The sequence below is a fragment of the Scylla paramamosain genome, chromosome 21 (genome assembly GCF_035594125.1).
Source record: "Scylla paramamosain isolate STU-SP2022 chromosome 21, ASM3559412v1, whole genome shotgun sequence".
Classification (NCBI taxonomy): Eukaryota; Metazoa; Arthropoda; class Malacostraca; order Decapoda; family Portunidae; genus Scylla; species Scylla paramamosain.
In genome coordinates this window covers 9,957,603-9,977,609 of record NC_087171.1, presented here as the reverse complement: position 1 = coordinate 9,977,609, position 20,007 = coordinate 9,957,603, and the positions used below count along the sequence as shown (strand labels likewise).

At 36.7% G+C, this 20,007-nt stretch overlaps 2 protein-coding genes across 3 annotated transcripts in view; one reads left to right on the top strand and one right to left on the bottom strand.

Moving 5' to 3' along the window:
* LOC135110978 (periodic tryptophan protein 2 homolog) overlaps nt 1-9,506 on the top strand; it is an 18,411-nt gene extending 8,905 nt beyond the window's left edge. Inside the window, exons 12-18 of the mRNA XM_064023763.1 lie at nt 491-638; nt 1,590-1,770; nt 1,973-2,116; nt 2,978-3,052; nt 4,084-4,309; nt 6,615-6,819; nt 9,342-9,506. Coding sequence (XP_063879833.1) covers nt 491-638; nt 1,590-1,770; nt 1,973-2,116; nt 2,978-3,052; nt 4,084-4,309; nt 6,615-6,786 — 946 coding nt within the window. The 3' untranslated portion in view covers nt 6,787-6,819; nt 9,342-9,506. The remainder of the gene's footprint in view (nt 1-490; nt 639-1,589; nt 1,771-1,972; nt 2,117-2,977; nt 3,053-4,083; nt 4,310-6,614; nt 6,820-9,341) is intronic.
* LOC135110979 (NADPH:adrenodoxin oxidoreductase, mitochondrial-like) lies at nt 8,914-20,007 on the bottom strand. Of its 2 annotated transcripts, none has more exons than XM_064023764.1 (9): nt 19,784-20,007; nt 17,000-17,144; nt 16,543-16,761; nt 14,547-14,762; nt 13,771-13,963; nt 13,074-13,263; nt 12,738-12,916; nt 10,203-10,376; nt 8,914-9,457 (listed from the first exon to the last, which is right to left on the bottom strand). In XM_064023764.1, exons 2-9 carry the CDS (start codon nt 17,132-17,134, stop codon nt 9,330-9,332), a joined length of 1,434 nt encoding a protein of 477 aa, XP_063879834.1. In that variant the 5' UTR covers nt 17,135-17,144; nt 19,784-20,007; the 3' UTR covers nt 8,914-9,329. The 2 variants fall into 2 exon arrangements, with proteins under 2 accessions (XP_063879834.1, XP_063879835.1); XM_064023765.1 differs by lacking the exon at nt 19,784-20,007 and adding an exon at nt 19,586-19,608.

The following is a 20,007-nucleotide window of genomic DNA, read 5'->3' as shown; positions in this document are numbered from 1 at the left end:
ACCTTACCTGCAAAATATTACAAAGAAATCCCAATATTTTGAAGTATTCCTGAGGTAGAGGAATATGTGATACATGTATACAACATGGTGGCGAATGGGACAAGGTGGTGGTGAGAGGCTGAAATGGTTGGTTTGCCATCATCATCTTAACATTGGAGGTTCTATGCTATACATGCTTTTATAATATTTTTACTTAGACTGATAATCATATGCTGGCAGAATATAGTGAGAAAGGCAGTAATTTTATAAGTATATATATATAAGCAAGAAAGTGTGAGAAGTGTGGTGGATCTAAGCGTTATATTTAAGCAAGAAAGTGTGAAAAGTGTAGTGGATCAAAGTGTTAAAGTCTGTCTGAGTGACACATGGGACATTCTACCAAAATTAAGTGAAGTCAGTTATATATTTATGCAGTTTGTTCTTTATGGTGGTAATATGTACATCCATGCAGATGATGCACAAATAAATAATAGTAAATGTTTCTTTTCAGGTCATTTACTAGCATCTGCTACAGTTCTGATGGAAAGTGTCTCCTAGCAGGAGGTCAGGGTAAAAATGTCTGCATCTACAGCATTGATGATGAACTCTTGATAAAGAAGTTTGAAATTACTCAGAACAGATCTTTTGATGCAATGGATGTGAGTTGACACCTGATGCATAATTTTTTGTTTGTTATATTTTATAGTGGTGTTTATTTATTTGTTGTATTATGCACAAATGAACATTTATATTAGGGGATGATTGTGAGTGTGAATGTATGTGAAATCCTTGTTTCATCTGTCACCTCTAAGAGAGATGTCAGTCCTTATGTCAACTTTTCATCCTCCAAACTTTTTATTATCTAAAATTTTTTGTGTCTCCTACTTCACTTCCCTTCTGCACTTATTTTTGCATCATGCACTCCTTTTAGCTCAACCCCTTTTCATAATCAATCTCACCTTTCCTCTGTAGCCTCACTACTTACCTTCATCTCTCCTCAGCTACAGTTTCTCATATCCCAGACATCATTTAACTCTCAACTGAGGGACTTGGCTCTTTTACTGCATCTCACACAACTTCCAACATCTGATATTCTTTTGCCTAATATAGACTTTTTAAATCAATGTCCTCAAAAAATATCCCAAATTTCTCTCTGACACACTACCAGCTTTCCCCTCTCAATATTAATCTTGAATTTAATACTTTACCTTTAACATACAAGCAATGTATAAATTCAACACATTTGACATGTATATTCACCATTTGCATGTACATTCATAATAGTCATAGATTCTTAGATAAAATTTGAAAGTTTTGTGTATTTTCCATTCTTTAATTTTTGGTCTGTTCTTTAGATAAGTTAAATTTTTTACTTTCTAATATTTGCAATGTCTAGTATGTCAAATCAAGATTAAGGAAATATCAATATCAACTTTGCAAAACAATGATCTACATTTTTGGTGACTTAGATTTTTTTTCTGAGACAGTGCAAATCTTCAAAATTATACAGAATTGCAAACCCCAGGCAACACATGGGAAGTAAGGAATTTGCTTTCCATGTGTGGCAACCAATCTGTCCTAACAATGGTGCTTTTCTTTTACCATCACAGGACATCATAAACCGTCGAAAAATGGCAGAAAATGGCATTAACTTAGCATTAGTAGAGGAAAGAGATGGGGAGGGCAGTGAGAAGGTGGCCATTAAACTGCCTGGCACACGTCGAGGAGACATGTCTCTAAGAGCTTTCAAGCCAGAAGTTCGTGTTAGCTCTCTAACATTCTCTCCAACTGGTAATTCTTGTCTTTTTGTAATGTAAATCATTGAAATAAAAAGCTATTTTTCATTTTGAATAAGGAAGAGAAAGCTGGTGTATTTAGAGTATTGAATTAAAATTGTGTAATATTTTCGAGTGTACTGGATAACTTGAAATCAGTTCATGATAATATTTCAGTAGTAATATTTTAATCTTTTATAACTTTTCATTGTTACAAGGGAGGAGCTGGGCAGCCAGTACTAGTGAAGGACTTTTAGTCTATTCTCTTGACAATGATTGGCTTTTTGATCCACTGGACCTTGACTTCTCCAACACCCCCTCAGCTGTCAAACAGAAGTTGAAAGAAAAAGATTACTCAACAGGTAATTATGCGGTTTGTCATTATCATAATAAGTAATATTCAATAACTGTGGAACTAAGGTCTTGATCAGTTTTCTATTCCAGGATACATAACCATTCTATTTCATTAGTTTTCCTCTTGTTATGCAATGCATTTTGTTGTAATTTTATTGGGAATAGTTGTCATAAATTGATTACAGCTGTGATGTATTTAATTTTTAATAGATGTAGCTGTGTGTATTGTCATCTTAATTCTGTTTTGTATAATGAAACCCATATTTGATCTGTCTAAGAAATTTTTTAGATGATTCATATCCAGTCTTGCTTTTAAGGTCCCTCTTCATAACCTGGGCTCATGTTTCTTTGTGTGCTTAATGATACTACCTTACACTTCAAAATGTTCTAAAAGATTTGGCTTCAGAGAAGAAATAGCAGAATGTATAAAACTAGGAGATTGTGTATCAGTATGATAGATGTGTTACCCACTGTATGTGCAAATTTGTCCACTATATTGGACAAATTCCAATTCTGTTAGATTTTTCATATTACTGATGTCAGATTCCTCATATCATACAGTCTTAGTTCTTCCTCTATGTAAGATGAATGTTTTTACCAAACTACAAGAATACTGATGCTACTTCATCTTAGTGTATTCGCACATAGTTTCTGTAACTGTAGAAATTACAGAACCCTATTAACTTATCTTGCTTCCTTACACCTGTTGGTGTTCCATTCATTTGAATCTAGATTGATAGTAACAGGTCATGTACGGCAATTCATCATCGTAGTGTTTGTATCAGAAATTTAGTATGGCAGCTGTGGTAATAAACCTGTGTGTAACACAAATGTCCACTTTATTTTTTATTTTACTTATTTTTTTGCAGCTCTAATGATGGCTGTACGTTTGAACATCAACTCCCTGAAACAAGAGGTCATTGAAACCATTCCTGTAGAATCAAGTGAGTATAACAAAAAAGCAATATACTCGTGTATATATATATATATATATATATATATATATATATATATATATATATATATATATATATATATATATATATAAAACCCCAGCTATCCAGCACCCATTGGGGATATATGTGTGTTCCAGATAGCTGGATTTTCCGGTTGGTTGAGTGCTACTCTCATAAATACTCAGTTTTCAGTAAAAACCTAAGTAAAATGATGTACACTAGTGTTTGTAAGTATGACAGATACAAATGAAAGAAAAGAAATAAAGGACTGTACTGAAGCAGGTACTGTATTTACTGTGTTGTCCATATGTTGACATGTAAATTTTCAGGGTACGCACTAATCTTCTTTATTTACTATTGTAAATATGTCTTGTAAAACTAGTTCCTTAACATTAATTTTTTTTTCATATGTATCACTATCAGGGTTTTCTTCCACAAGCATAGGTCCATCAATTGACGATGTTGTTTGCACTGATGCAACTCATGTTTATGTTTGGCTGGGACCTTTGGCACGATGGATAATTAAGGAAACTGGATATCTGGCAGAAGCATTCAACTAACAAACTTGTTTATGCATGTGGCGGGAAGTACTCACAGTGCCGCCAGTGGCAGGAAAGCAAAACATTCCACTTGCACTGCTTGCTTGGTACCAATTTCAAATATTTGTGATTTTTAAAATATTTTATTTATTTATTTTCCCTTGAAAAGAATTCCATTTGCTTGAGAATTCTGGATAGTTAAATACTGAATAGCTGGAGTTTTATGTATATATATATATATATATATATATATATATATATATATATATATATATATATATATATATATATATATATATATATATATATATATATATCAGTTGGGAAACATAAATCTGATATATCTGATAATCAGGATTCTCTCATTGTTGTTCCCTCAGCCCAATACCATGCTTTAATAATCTTTCTTTTAGTGTTCATCATATATTTAAGTACCTTTGCTAATTATTTCAGTGTTAGAAGTTCATTTGCCAATTTCAGTTAATGTTGTGGTGAGCAACCTAACACAGTTATATGTGGAAGGAGTACTTGCTTATGTGGCAGAAGCTATAGAATCTACTAGACACATTGGACTCTACAGCCACTGGGCTACAGCACTGGTTACCTCCCATGGCCACAACCTGAAAACTCGCTCCCCTCAAATTATGAATGTCCTTAATGGACTACAAAAATCTCTTGTTCTTCACCATACTAACTTCAGTAAAATGTAAGTACTTAAGGGAGTCATTCCCAGGCTTGTAGTGTGTGTGTGTGTGTGTGTGTGTACAAATTTTGAGTTAGGCATCTTATCATTTTGTACTCAAGAGATTTGGAATGTATGTTTTATGTTCTGCACATGAAATAACAGGATTGAGGTCTTCAATCCATGAATTTACTTCACAGCAAAAGTAGAGAAGTTGAGCAAGTATCAAGGACGTTTCAAATCTTTCTTGAAAGAGAAAAAGAATATTAGTTCATATTTTTTAATTTATTTTTTACAAAATACATCAATGTGTATGCATTTACATATTTACAGACTTAAACAAATTTGTTTACAGCATAGATTAATTGATATTATAGGAAGACAGTGAATGTGAATAGAATGATGTGTATGACTGATATCAAATTTTAATTTGTCTCAGTATCTATTGACTGATATCAAATTTCAATTTCTCAATATCTATTGACTGATATCAAATTTTAATTTGTCTCAATATCTATTGACTGATATCAAATTTTAATTTGTCTCAGTATCTACTGACTGATATCAAATTTTTTATTTGTCTCATTATTGACTGATATCAAATTTTAATTTGTCTAATTTCAATTTGTCTCAGTATCTATTCACTTTATATTATTCAAATAATTTGTTCTTTTCTTAGATACATCTATCAACATCTTTACATATGTAAGGTAGCATCTTGAGGAACAGTCCTTCCTAAAAGAATGTTAAAAGATTCCCAAAAAATTGCTTGATTTTGAAAGATTCACTAGACAGTAATAGTGCATGTGCAATTAGTGTAAAGTGCTCTCTCTTTAAATTACTTGTAAAATATAGGACAATGAAGTACTCTTTGCAGTTCACACCATTACACTTAGTTTTGACTTTGCATGCCAAGCACCTCAGTTTGTCTCAGGAGCAAATACAGTCAGTGCGAACACCAGTCTTGCATTGCAGCAGCACAGGCTACTTGGAGAGTTTGTTTTTACCTAAGGCCTCCCAGCAAGCATAAAAAATAGACTGGGACAAATTGACTTACTAGCATCTCAAATGTATCTCCTCTTTTCACACATGCCAATATCAACAGTATCCAGTATTGCATAGGTCACCAGTGTCAGTGTTCATTGTGTCTGGTGATGCGTGATTAGCTCTGTTTTTTGGGATGAATTGCATTATGTTATGTTCATGCTGTGGTGTTTGTAGTGATAAGTGCAAGGCAGACATGTCACGGTGATATTATTCAATCATAGATCTTCACATGTCAGGCTTAAATGGTGTTGACATAGCAAAATATGTGGATTTTAAAACACGAAACTTGCAGAGCCTCATATGGAAATTCATCACGAGAGGCAGTGAGAAACTGTCTTTTTTTCAAACATGGTGGTGGCATCCCTTTATCATTACCACGTGGCTTCTTGCTTCTCTATGAAAGCAGTTGGACTCTTATTCTGACTTATGACAAGGGAGCTGAAGGGAAGCAGTGGGGATACCACCACTGTGCCTGTGTAAGGACAGTTCTTCACTGCCTTGCTTGATAAATTTTCATATGAGGTTCTGTAAGTTTCACATTTTCTAATTCACATGGTTTGCTCCATCAACACCATTCAAGCCTGACATATGAAAATCTATAATTAAATGATATCACCATGATTTGTTCGTCTCACACTCATCACTACAAGCATCACAAAATGCAAGAAAAGCTGATTATACATCACCAAACACACAATGAATACTGACACTGATGATTAATACTGGTCATTGTTACTATGGGTGTGAGCGAGGAGGAGAGATGCACTTGGGATGCCAATAAGTCATTTTGTCCCAGCCCATTGTTTTATGCTTGCTGAGAGGCAAGACACGCTGGCTGAATAATAGCCTTTGCAGCCCTGACGCAAGATCAGTGTTCGGTGACTGTACCTGGAACAACTAGGTGGAAAGTATCACTATGCTCACCTTTCTAAACCTACCTGATACAAGTTTCCAGGGGAAGCAATATTTGGTTAGTAGTCACATACTGTACCAACCACATGTCAGGTTGTGCTTTCATGTATCTGCCAGTTCTGTTTCCTAAGACTTAGATACTTAGTGCATGACCTACAATGTTAGTCACTGTTACAGTGTGAACTGCAAATACTTAAAAAACATTTATCCCAGCTACTTGCATCTCAAGGGCATTTGCTCTATACCAATGAGTATTTGACATGTTGCAATAAAATTTTTTGTTTTTTAAATCTAGTCTTCTATTATATTTTGTATAACCAAATATGAAAATACCCATTTCAATTTCCTTGATTTTTTTTTTTTTCACTAGATGCAGCCACAATGAATATATGTTGAGCTATCTTCTCTCTCAAGCATCACTGAGAAAGAAACGAAAGACTGATACTAGCTCTAAAGAAGAAGAATGTTTAGATGAAGACTCCCATGTAGTGCCCAGTGAAGAACAGATGGAGGATCTATTTGATGAAGATCTCAGTCTATGAAACTGGCAAAATTCATGGGGTGATTTTCTTAAGGTATGTTTGCTGTGATGTCAGTGTGTGAAATTAGATAGTGTAAGGGATGTATGAATTATTTTTATGATTTTCACCACGTATGGCAGATTTTGGACGTCCTTCTACTTTTTGTAAGTTGCCCATATGGTGCTAATTTTGTTATGATCGGCCATGTAGTTCTGGAGATATTAGTGTCTGAATGGCATTATAGTCAGGCCAGGCTGGGCTGCTCAAAATGAAACAACCTCCATAGTAAACTTCACTTCACTCGTAATTGAGCAAAATTGGTTGCTAATGCCAACACCTGCTTAACCATAACCACAACACAGTGCAAACTGCAGATGTACATGAAAATGTGTAGATAATGGAGATCCAAGGGGATGCTAGAGTAGGCAAGAGAGAAAGCAAGAAGCAAGGTAGTGCTCATGTGAGTTGCTCTTACCGTAAGTGGGGACATCAGTGATATCAAGGTGCTCTCATGAAAGATTCTCCTTAGGAAAAATACACACGATTAGCTATAATTTTTTATCCTTTTGATTCATGTCGATATTAAAAAAAAATAAATAAATGTACTAAGTAAACTAGTTTTCTGCAAAAGTCTGCCAGAGAAAGGTTGCAAGATGCTTACAGTAAATGAATGTCAATCTTGTGTTAGGGCAATGGCACAGGCTACTCAGGGAGCATGTTTTGCTTAAGATTTTTCAGCAAGCATGAAAAAATGGGCTGGGACAAATTAACTTTTTGGCATCACATCTCAAGTGCATCTTTCCTTTTCACTCATGACCAATATTAAGCACGTTACCAGTCAGTGTTGTTGTCCTTTGTCTTTGGTGACATGTGATTGGCTCTGTTCTCAGGATGAAATGCTTAATATTTTCTTCATGCTGTGGTGTTTGTAGTGATAGATGTGAGGCAGACAAGTCACAGTGATATCGTTCAGTCATAGATTTTCACATGTTGGGCTTGAATGGTGTAAATATAGCAAAACATGAATTTAAAAACATGAAACTTTCAGAACTTCATATGAAAATTTGTCAAGGGAGGCAGTGAGGAATTTTCTTTTCACAACTCTGGTGGTGGCATCCCTTTATCTTTACTGCATGGCTTCTAGGTTCTCAATGAAGGCAGTTGAGCTCTAATCCAACTCTTAGGGCAAGGCAGCTGAAGGGAAGCAGTGGGGATATCACCACCATGGCTTTGAAAAGATAATTCCTCACTGCCTGCCCAACAAATTTTTGTATGGAGGTCCTGGAAGTTTCATGTTTTCTAATACATACATTTTGCTATATCAATGCTATTCAAGCCTGACATCTGAAAATCTGTGATTGAATGATATCACCATGACTGGCCATGACTAAATGATGTCACTGTGACTTGTATGCCTTGCACTCATTACTACAAACACCACAAAATGAACAGAACAAAATGCATTTCAACCCGAGAAAAAAAGCTGGTTACACGTCACCAAAGACACAATAAATACTGACACTAGTAATTAATACTGGTCATTGTTGTTGTGGGTGTAAATGAGAATAGATACACTTGAGATGTCAATAAGTCCATTTGTCCCTGCTCATTTTTTATGCTAGATGAGAGGCCTTAAGTAAAACATGTTCCTGAGTAACCTATGTCACCATGATGCAAGATGGCATTCGTTGACTGTAGAAAAATTTGCTGATGCAGTGGATCTTAAGATAAGAGGAAAAACTTTGTGAATCCATGTATACATACAGATACCTCATCTTGGCTGCCTTACATATGTTCTACGCTATTTTTTTTTAATGAGCACATTCTTTAACACTCTTGCACATTAAACTTGCAAGTTTGTGAAGTATGCAATTTTTTTGGCAAGTCAAAAATAAGAAAATGTTATTAAATAACATTGTCCCTTCTTACAATAGTCTGTTAATTGTAGGAGGTTGAGTATGCTCCTGCTTACATTTGGTAAAAGAGTTCTTAAGCTTATTTAGACTATATAAGATGTTGTGCACAGTGAAATACTTCTTGTGCATCAATTGAAGAAGTCAAAGATTAGTATAATATACCAGGTATAACTGCAAGGCTTCTCAAATATCTTTTCTCAGGCCACTAAACTGCAAGGCTTCTCCAAATATCTTTTCTCAGGTCAATGTGGTATTTTTTACAAATTTATTTGCAGAAAATGAGCTATGTCATGGTACTTTAGCTGTTTGACAACTGGCCAGCAATTTATTGACACTCAAAGGAATTATAGTTATGTCTATCTCGGTTGTTTCCTGCAGATAAGTGTCCAAGAATGATCTTTGATGGTGTCGCAGATAAACTTACTTGAGATAAATGGCTAGCATTGGCAAACCTTTGTTTCCTTAGATCTCAGGTTGGAGCATGCCAAGAGGAAATGTAGCACCTTGGATTGGTTCTTATAACCAGCTATCATACAGTGGCCCCTTTTAAGTTTTTATAACCAGCTATCATACAGTGGTCCCTTTTAAGACACGTTCATGTATCATCCTTCCACTAACCACAACCGCAATCTCTTAACTAAATTTCCCTCACTGTGACAGCTCCATCATTCTGTGCAAGTTGGTCACCTTCTCCCGTGGCTTACCCAGCTTGGCCCCAGCTAGCATCTCATGTTGGTCGAGCTGTTGCCACTGCTTGAAGGATACTATCCTTACACCTGAGAGAGAGAAGTTGTATTATGAATTTATAAATAAATATAAATGTGATGTCAGTTTCACTTGACCAACATGACATATTAGGCAGGATGAGGTGTTCTTGTAAGTAAGGGAGTTATATGTGTTATAGATATAAAAGTAATATTGTTAGAATAAAGAATGAAAATAGATTTAAAATAGATAAGACTGACATGATGGTATGAAAGTAGTAGTACTCAAAAATCTAACAAAATGGATTTTCTACACATGAACCTAATGCTCACATCCCAATGTATTTATAGCTTATGAAGGTTTTATACAACATAGTAACACAAATCTTTCATATAAACTTTATGTACATATTCAATCCAATCTGAATACTCCCTGTAATTTTGTATATCTTGTAAAAGAATTTAAACAATAGTAGTAATGGTAGTAAAGAGCAGCACTGAGATTATTTGATGAAATAAATGCATGAACGAGGAAGTAAGGAAAGTCCGTACAAAGAAAGCTTGTTTGATGTGATGGGATTGAGAGGAAGTAAGGAAAGTCTGTACAAAGAAAGCTTATTTGATGTAATGGGATTGATAGCAGTGTGTCTCCTGCAAAAGAATAAAAAAATTCCCATGAGAATGTGGGTGGCAGAGTAAGAAAAAAATGTAGGATGCAGAGAAAAACTAGTGGAGGCTATCTGGTATAGACACTCTTGTAGAAGATCCAAAGAACTGGTGTGGCAATAGACATGGGCAAAGGATCGATTCCACAAACCTTTTTCTGCCAAAACTCTCTGAATAGCAGTCTTTCCCTCTTTGTGTTGATTTATGTCTACAGCTGTAGTCTGAATATCTGCCACTACAGCTTTTCCTGTAGTGAAGCCACTGGTCATGGTAGACAAAATAACTCCCACTGGTCCTGTGGCAATCCAGCCACTAACATATAATCCTGAAAAACAATTTTCTATATATTTTTCAGTCAAAAGAGAACCATTTTCTATACATTCACAGTCAAAAGAGAACCAGTGTCATGACAAGTAACTACTGCAACATATTATACACAGATGCTAAATCCTTTCAAAACTGTTACAGCAAAGCAAATCCCATGAAATACATCCTAAACACACACCTTGCATCCACTCACCCATACAAACATCCTCACACATACCCTAAGATTAAACCATAAATCAAAGATTTTAGCCCCTGGGACTTATGTGCAAGTCATGTGCTCAAGCACATTCTGCTCTCTCTACATTAGGAACCAAGAGAAAAACTGGTTTACTTCAGCTACATCATAATAGATCTATCCCCTTTCTTACATTTAATTTTTTTTTTTAAGTGGGAGGGATACTGGCCAAGGGCAATAAAAGTCCAATAGAAAAAAATGCCCACTGAAATGCAAATCCCATAAAAGGGTCCAAAGTGGTAGTCAAAAATTGAAGGATAAGTGTCTTGAAACCTCCCTCTTGAAGGAATTCCAGTCATAGGAAGATGGAAATACAGAAGCAGGCAGGGAGTTCCAGAGTTTACCAGAGAAAGGGATGAATGACAAAAAGCTTTTGATTCCACCCTGTCTAGAAGAGCAGTATGGGTGGAATCCCCCCCCCCAGACATGTGAAGCATACTCCATACATGGATGGATAAGGCCCTTGTACAGAGTTAGCAGCTGGGAGGATGAGGAAAACTGGCGGAGACATCTCAGAACGCCTAACTTCGTAGAAGCTGCTTTAGCTAGAGATGAGATGTGAAGTTTCCAGTTCAGATTATAAGTAAAGGACAGATCAAGGATGTTCAGTGTAGAAGAGGGGGACAGTTGAGTGTCATTGAAGAAGAGGGGATAGTTGTCTGGAAGCTTGTGTCGAGTTGATAGATGGAGGAATTGAGTTTTTGAGGCATTGAACAATACCAAGTTTGCTCTGCCCCAATCAGAAATTTTAGAAAGATCAGAAGTCATGCATTCTGTGGCTTCCCTGTGTGAAATGTTTACTTCCTGAAGGGTTGGACGTCTATGAAAAGATGTGGAAAAGTGCAGGGTGGTATCATCAGTGTAGGAGTGGATAGGACAAGAAGTTTGGTTAAGATCATTAATGAATAAAAAGAAGAGAGTGGGTGACAGGACAGAACCCTGAGGAACACCACTGTTAATAGATTTAGGAGAAGAACAGTGACCGTCTACCACAGCAGCAAAAAAACGGTCAGAAAGGAAACTTGAGATGAAGTTACAGAGAGAAGGATAGAAGCCGTAGGAGAGTAGTTTGGAAATCACAGCTTTGTGCCACACTCTATCAAAAGCTTTTTGATATGCCCAAGGCAACAACAAAAGTTTCACCAAAATCTCTAAAAGAGGATGACCAAGACTCGGTAAAGAAAGCCAGATCATCAGTGGAGTGGCCTTGACGGAACCCATACTGGTGATCAGATAGAAGGTTGTGAAGTGATAGATTTTAAGAATCTTCCTGTTGAGGATAGATTGAGAAACTTTAGATAGGCAGAAAATTAAAGCAATAGGACAATAGTTTGAGGGATTAGAACGGTCACCCTTTTTAGGAACAGGCTGAATGTAGGCAAACTTCCAGCAAGAAGGAAAGGTAGATATTGACAGACAGAGCTGAAAGAGTTTGATCTAATAAGTTTATCAAACCAGAAGTAGGCAAATCTTTTACAGAAGCCCTACAAGCCATATCAACTTAATGCACCTTCAACTCCACCCAATTCAGCCCTACCATGCATAACTATTCTTCCTTGTTCCACATGCATTCCTAATCCTTTCTTCACAAAGTCTCTCTGTCCCATTCAAGCTTTTCTCCATGAGCCTTACGTCTGATACAGTGCTTCTCTTCACCAAATGGTCTTTGTCCATCTCCTCTACATGCATCTCTATCAAAACACTCCAAACTCTGCTCAAGGTTTAGGTGAGCCAACTCTCACTCTATCCATACATGCTACTCTCCTCCCCATTACATTCAATCATCTCTTGGTCTACTCCCATGTTCCATATTTCAGTCCCATACAGTGCTGTCATAGAGCCTCCTCTGTCTACAAATGAACTCTATTCATTTCTTTTCCACATCTTTCTCGGTTCAATCTGAACATCACCTTCAAGGTTACATTTATCCTCTTACCATCCATCACCCTTGTTTACTTTAATGCTTTACTATATATTACTTGCATGTATTCTCAATTTTTCTCCTTTCACATTTTAAAAACTTCCATAGACTCAAAAATAAGATTCTCCTTCCATTTCTATTCTCAAGCAGACATCATACTTCATGGCAAATGTTTCCAAAGTTTGACTAAACTCCAAATTTACCAGGATTGCCTGTGACTCTGCCTTCCTTGTTAGGAATGGTGGCAGTGTGAGGGTCAAAGGGCAGAGATGCATCAACAGCATGGCCACGGTACCCAATGCTACGAAGCACCAGTCCACACTCCAAAATTTCTTTATCTTCAGTAGTAATTGCCCTCTCTTGTCCCTTTTTTCCCTCCAACCTGTTGAAGTAAGATGAAATAATGACTGCTTTGACCAATAATTAATATTTAATAAGCAATTATTTACCTCCTATGCTTTGTTATTTGAGGATCAGATTGAATTTACATAAATCCACTACATTTATGAATTTTCTTGCTGCTGTATGCTCTGACATACTTGTTCTTAGCCAACTTTAACCCTGACACACTGCCATCTTCTGATGCCAACACCTCCACTGGGCTTCGAAGAAACTGGAGGCTCCACTGTCTTACTGCTGAAGCATAAGATGCTGCCAGTTTAGGGTTTGGCTCTTCTAGTGCTGTCTTTGCCAAAAGTTCCAATAACCTCTTGCGTGGTCGCGGTAAATCTGGTGATGAATCCAGGCTGGCCTGTCATATTCAAATTTAATGACTGAAGACATTAATATTTTGTGAAATATACAGAATTCTTTTATAAATGAATATACCAATATTGTCTCTCACAAAAAAAGCCAAAACAAGGCACACAACTTTCATATTCATACTCATTCACACCACTCTCTTAGTTCCTTGGCCCCTGACAGAGGAGAAAGTACTCCTGTCTTCAGTTTTTGGGTATCAGTTATGCAGCTTGGGCAGTTTGATCAAGAACAAGGGTCCTCATAACAAGTATTCTCCCCTACCACAACTTGAATATTCTTACACATCAAAGAATAATCCTAAGAAAGATCAACCAGAAACCATCAATAAAAGTATGTATATATTACTGGAAAGTTCCCCAAACAAACACTGCTAACCTGATAAGCTATGAACTGGATTTCTCTGGAGGTAATACAAATACACACAAGAATGCATACAAGAATACAACAATTACATACAACCAAACAACAGCTTACTTGGAATGAGGTGACGCAGGTGCTGATAGTCACTTGGTTGCAGGCTAGGCCGACAGCCAGCCAAATTGACCATCTCTCGCAGCTCCTTGATTGTGAAGGCCACATGTTCTGGCCCTCGCCGACCAACCAATGTCACACGTTTCACTCGACTTTCTGCCAGACTTGCCAGCACACTTTCTGGGATATCCGTCTTCTGTAAACTCAAAAAGATTTTACATATGCATGTATAATAAAAAAGCTTTACTAAAATGTTGAAAAGTACAAAACATAATAGTTAATATTCAATTGTTACATTAGGATCCCTAGTTCTAAGTTGGATAATCACAAGTTACACACCCAAATCTGATACCATGTGGCTTCCTGTTGTGCAAACCACATGGCTCAGTGTGGAGAGTTTCAGTTGCTGCCTGCTTACCACTATGATCACACTTTCATACCCTTTTCTCATTCTGTTCCTGAACTCAATGTTATTTCATAACATCAAGAATGAGGAATGACATTTATTACTGAAGAAGAAACAACTACTGGGATTTCCATCATTGAAAGCTCCAAAAAAAGAAGCTGGTATTTCAGTCACCTCAAGCTTGAGGGGCTAAGAAAGGCAAGTTGACTGCAGGGGTTTGTAGGGTGTTTGTGTTTTTGGATACCAAAACAATGTTCATGAACAATGCAAGAATTGTTTGAAAAATCTATTCATGAACCAATTTGTTTGTAACAGGAACACTTGTGAACTGAGGCTCCACTATACTTTATGCATTGTGTTCTGCTTAACTGACCTTCAAAATATCAATGGATGTTAGAAGAATTCTGGCAACATCAATAGCAACATTTCCCTGACCAACAACAACAGCAGAGTCGGTGTCCAGATTAACATTAATGTTGGCATCCTCAGGAAGACCATTGTACCAGCCAACAAAGCATCGAGCAGAGAGGACATTGGGTAGCATCTCCCCTGGGATCCCTAAAGGACGATCTTCTGCAGCACCATAAGCCTGAAAAATTAAGCAGATAATACTAAACATGCCTGAAATAGAAATATATCTCTAGTCTTTGGTGCATAATTACAAAGGACTTGCATATTAACAATGAAATGGTACAATGAACACTGCAAAAATACAAAAAAAAAGTAGTATGACTACTTTATGTAGACAACAAATGCTTCACTGTATTTCTCATCAGCCCACAACTCTAGAAATTTCTAGTGTAAATGTCTTGGTAAACAGAGTATGTTTATGTAATTCTTGTAAATATGACGGCAGCACACACAAGTTTACACAATGTGTTGTATTTACAAAATACTAGTGGAATTAAACCATTATTCATGAGAGAGAGAGAGAGAGAGAGAGAGAGAGAGAGAGAGAGAGAGAGAGAGAGAGAGAGAGAGAGAGAGAGAGAGAGAGAGAGAGAGAGAGAGAGAGAGAGAGAGAGAGAGAGAGAGAGAGAGCTGCAATTCTAAATTTTACTAATGTAAAATACATATGGTGTTCTGACTCTCTGGTAACCTTAAAACATTTCATATTTCACATTCATTAATTAAAGGAAATGTTGTCCTTAGCTCATCTAATTTGCATCAGTGTTCATTAAATGACCCTCTTTTGAATCCACAGTGTAAATTCACTTTCATATATGTATAATCCTTTCACAACCTAACTCAACCCATACAGTGTTTTTTTAGTACATATATATACATACCTCTTAGGTAAGTGTTTAGTATGTATATATATGATTTTGCTTTTGAGCTATATTATGGCCTTCAATCTTGTTTGTATACATATAAAACTTGTCACTAACAGTAACAAAGACTATTTTGACAAGTCAGGAGTGAATGTTCTCATATACATACCTATCTTTTGGACTTGGAATTATTATAGTCTGAATACTTCTGTAGGTACTGAGACATATTTGGGAATTATTTTTTTTTGTGATACCTATGTCAACATACATATAATATCAAAGCAATAAAATGAAATTGAAAGTTATGGTACTGGAGAGGGATAAAGATTTTGGTTATAAGTGATATGGAATTCAGTACACAGGGTGGGCTGCTGTGTTTCCCCAAATATCATCACATAAAAAAGTAAGTTACTTTCTCCTAAGAAATTACTTCTCAAATTTTATAATCAGTAAGGCATAAGAAATAGGAAACAAGACTTCAGGGAAATCACAAAGGAAAGCTGAAGGTCATAAAATTCATAGTATGTTCTATTCTTTGAGAATTACAGGTGTAGCAGCCACAGCCTTGAGATGTGGGGTGTTGCCAGATGCACATCCAATCATTTTCTTGAACGTACAATTCTTGTTTGTTTATGGGTATTTGTAATGTAAAGAAGTACTCCTTTATTACACACACTGTAGGGTTGTGGAAAGTGTATGTGAAGGTGAGAATAAAAGCTTTAAAAATATAGAAATAAAATTTTGCTTCCCTAGTCTGATATTGTGAGGTCTGTGGAGGGAAAAAATTCAAGAATCAAAATCGTATGGTTGCCACACTTCCATAGCATGGGAATAATAAATATATCCAAAAATTTCTTATTTTTTTCTCATTTTACAGGATAAATAAAGAATATACGAAACAAGTGCAACCTGACAAAATCCCTATCTCTGACAAAGCATAACACTGTATGGGTTAATATTGTTAAAACTTGTATCCTCCAGCAATACTTTCATCTTATCTCTCTTTTCCTTTACCTATGTACACAGGAAACTATACTGCTGAGCTGCCCAAACACAATACAAAGTAAGATCTTGTATGAGACAATGTCACCAACTCACCAGCACAACAGAATGGTATGCTTCCCTCAGCTGATCCAGCGTCACATCGCAACCCACTTCAACATTGCCAAGGAAAGTAAACCTGTCCTGTAAGGCTGTCTGGGTGAAGGTATGGATGCAATTCTTGACTTCCTGATGGTCTGGTGCAACTCCATAGCGCACCAAACCAAAAGGTGTGGGAAGCTTTTCATACATGTCAACCTGGGCAGAGGCATGACTCTGAAAATGATGGAGATGCATCAAAATACTGGCATGAGCATAAAATGATTTTTAGAATATTTGTCTTGTGATCTCTGTACTTTAACTTTCCTTGAGAGTGAGAAGAATTAGACAATGTGTACAGTCCCACAAGTGACCCTACTTTGACTGCACCCTACTTATCCTTGCTTATCCTGTGGACAAATTCTTAATATGGTTTTCAAAGCATGTGCTCCAGCATCCTCAGAACAATGTTTACCTTTAGAATTTGTTGGGCTGTGTAAAATCCTGCTGGGCCACTGCCAACAACACACACCTGAGGCACAGTCGACATGCAGACACTATGGACCAGCACTGCCCCTCGAGGCATAAGCATTCTACTAGCCCCCAGCATCCTCGATATACTGTAAACACAACAAATTTGCCTTGATATTATCTTTTATCGACATTTTAGAAATGCTTAATTTAAAGGAAAGTAAAAGACAAATATGAATGAGACCTTACCTACTTGTTCTTCAAGACTACTGCTCTGTCAGTCATGCAGGTGATACCAAGACTGAAGAGATGTACAGTTGTTATTTCCTACCAGTAGGTTGGAGAACCAAAGTTGAAATATTATATACTTGTAGTGTGCATGTAAAAGGTGAGTAGATGGTGTTGAGGGAAGGAGGGTGCAGGTCACCTGGGATCCGGCTAGGAATATTGTAACACATTCTAGACTACCTGTGAATGACATGATGTGATGGCTTCAGCTTCCAATCAACATAAATACACATGAGCAAAACTATCATCATATACATCTTCCATGATTTTCATTTTCAATTAAAACATCAGCTACACTGAGGAGCCCCAACAGTACATGTGGAATTCACCAGCACACTGGGATAGAATAGAATTTTCTCATTAATACCTTTTGATACAATAATAAATGTAGATTATAAAGAGTCAAATGGGAAAATATTTGCATGTCATCTCCAGATTAACTGAAATAGTACCTCTGAAGACACTTTAATGTGGATTACACATTCAATTTCTTTCACTGAAGATAACAGTTCTATGTGTATTTGCTTATCCCACAATTTCCTTAATGCTTACACATCTCATCACTGAAGATTTTGGTTAACTTACAGAAGGAAATTATCAGGAACTCTTTGAAGAAAATAAATTTCTGGAAGTCCTACATGTTTTAATTTTGAGGGATGAATTTCAAGTGCAATCACTTGCTTCTGACTTCCCCTTCTCTTCCCATCCCTGACAAGCTTGAAGGACCCCACAAATAGCTGGAATGTTCGCAAGAAAATCAGAACGTAGCCTCACCTAATATATCCCAGAAGTGGCTCCCCAGTGCCTGCCTAACATTGAAAGATACTTCTAAGGAATCCTTGTATATCAAGATATTGATCTGAATGTAAAATGAATCTGCCATGAGGGACCCTTGCCAGTGACTGAGCCCTTGATCTGGAACAAAGCACAATGCCAGATGTAAGAATCATAATGATCACTTTGAGGGTCCTTGTATCCATGGTGACTACACCTTACTATGACATTTACAATACTAACACAGTACACAACACACAAAGGTAACTGCTAAAGCAGCAGGTATGTCATCCCCACTTTCATGTGATGGGAGCAGGAATAACAAACCATCAAGTTTAATCTGTAAATACCACCAATAGGCCCCAAATGTCAAGAGACTGCAAATGAGTTAAGAAATTAGTACATGTGATAGCTACGAAACTATGTGCCAGTTAGGATTGTGTACCTATGTAGAACACACAAGCAGTAGTAAAGCCAATTTCTATATCCTTTCCCTAATTCATCATAACTTGCCAGTTACATCAGCATTTCTTTATCCTGGTATTTTTTTCAAATCATGTCTCCAGAGCAAATTACTTGGTTATTTGTTCATCATGGCAAGATGAAAAAAATAGGCAATATGATTTGGTATAATGGATTTCGGAATAGTGGAGTTCCGAGTTATGCAAGAAATTACCTTTATTGTACATACTTGAGGTGTTACCAAGTAACACTAACAGTACCTACAGGCCAGCAATGCACCATAGGTCTGCATGATGGAGGAGTGGAAGAGAGTAGGCTGTGTTGTCTGGTAGGACTTGAAAGCACATCTGCCCTGATTGTGGGAATGCACAGTCCCAATATTTTTTATGATCCCATATAATAACTGGTTAATCTATATTCTCTGATAGTTTTATAATTAAAATTGTAATGATATGCACTACCATCACCAAATAAGTATATAATATTTTGTTGGAAATCATAAATTCCTGACGTGGATTAACTGCACAAGCAGACACCAACATATCCCCTTGCTATGTAGACTGTCAAGTTTCAGCAAGGAAAATAAAAAGCATATCATGTCAGATTAAATCTGAATGGGATCAAGAGGCCTAAAATCCCATGTTAAGCAGTTAGGTTAGCAACAGCAGTGAAAGATCAAAGGGTGCAGGCAGAGAGCACCACACAAATAATTCCTTCTATATATTAAAAAATTCATATCTGGTTACATCATTTGGTATAAAGAGGAAGCTACACTCCACATGAGAGTCCTCTACCTATGTCCATGACAAACAGTTTGAATGCCAGCTAACCTGAATTATATCTTATTATGCCAATATCCATTACACATAATACTGTGCTCCATAGACAAGCTTATAGCAATAACACTTCAGATGATTGTATGAGGTATAACCACCACCAGCTTTGGGGGCTTGTTGGTGGGAACATGGGAGTTGGTTTATGGGTGTTCACTGAAATCCCTAAGATTATCAAGATAATAAATTGCAATAATACCCATACCTGTCCTTTGAAAATACACATTACTTACAAACATGGGTTTTTTCCTTAAAAATATACTGGATATTCTTAATTCTAAGTGGTTGTTTCCAAACACAATTCCTTCAAATTCTGCTTTATGTATGGTACACAGTTTCATCGAATGTACTTCTGAAAAAGACATGCGCATGTGACAGTACAGTTTTATAACTGTTGTAAGAGTTTATTATCACTAACTGATAAGACCAACCTGCTGATACTGATGGGGGTTCGCCAGGCACACTCGCTTTGTGGTTACGGTAGAGTCACTACTTCACTTCGGTTACGCATCATTATTATCTCGTACATACTATGTGATTCACAATTCCTTGTGTCACATAGTCCACCGCTGTCGACTGCCGGCTCTGTGTTGGACGAATACCTGGACGGAAAGCGTACATTACGTCACATCCAGCGCCAGTCAGCTGTTGAATG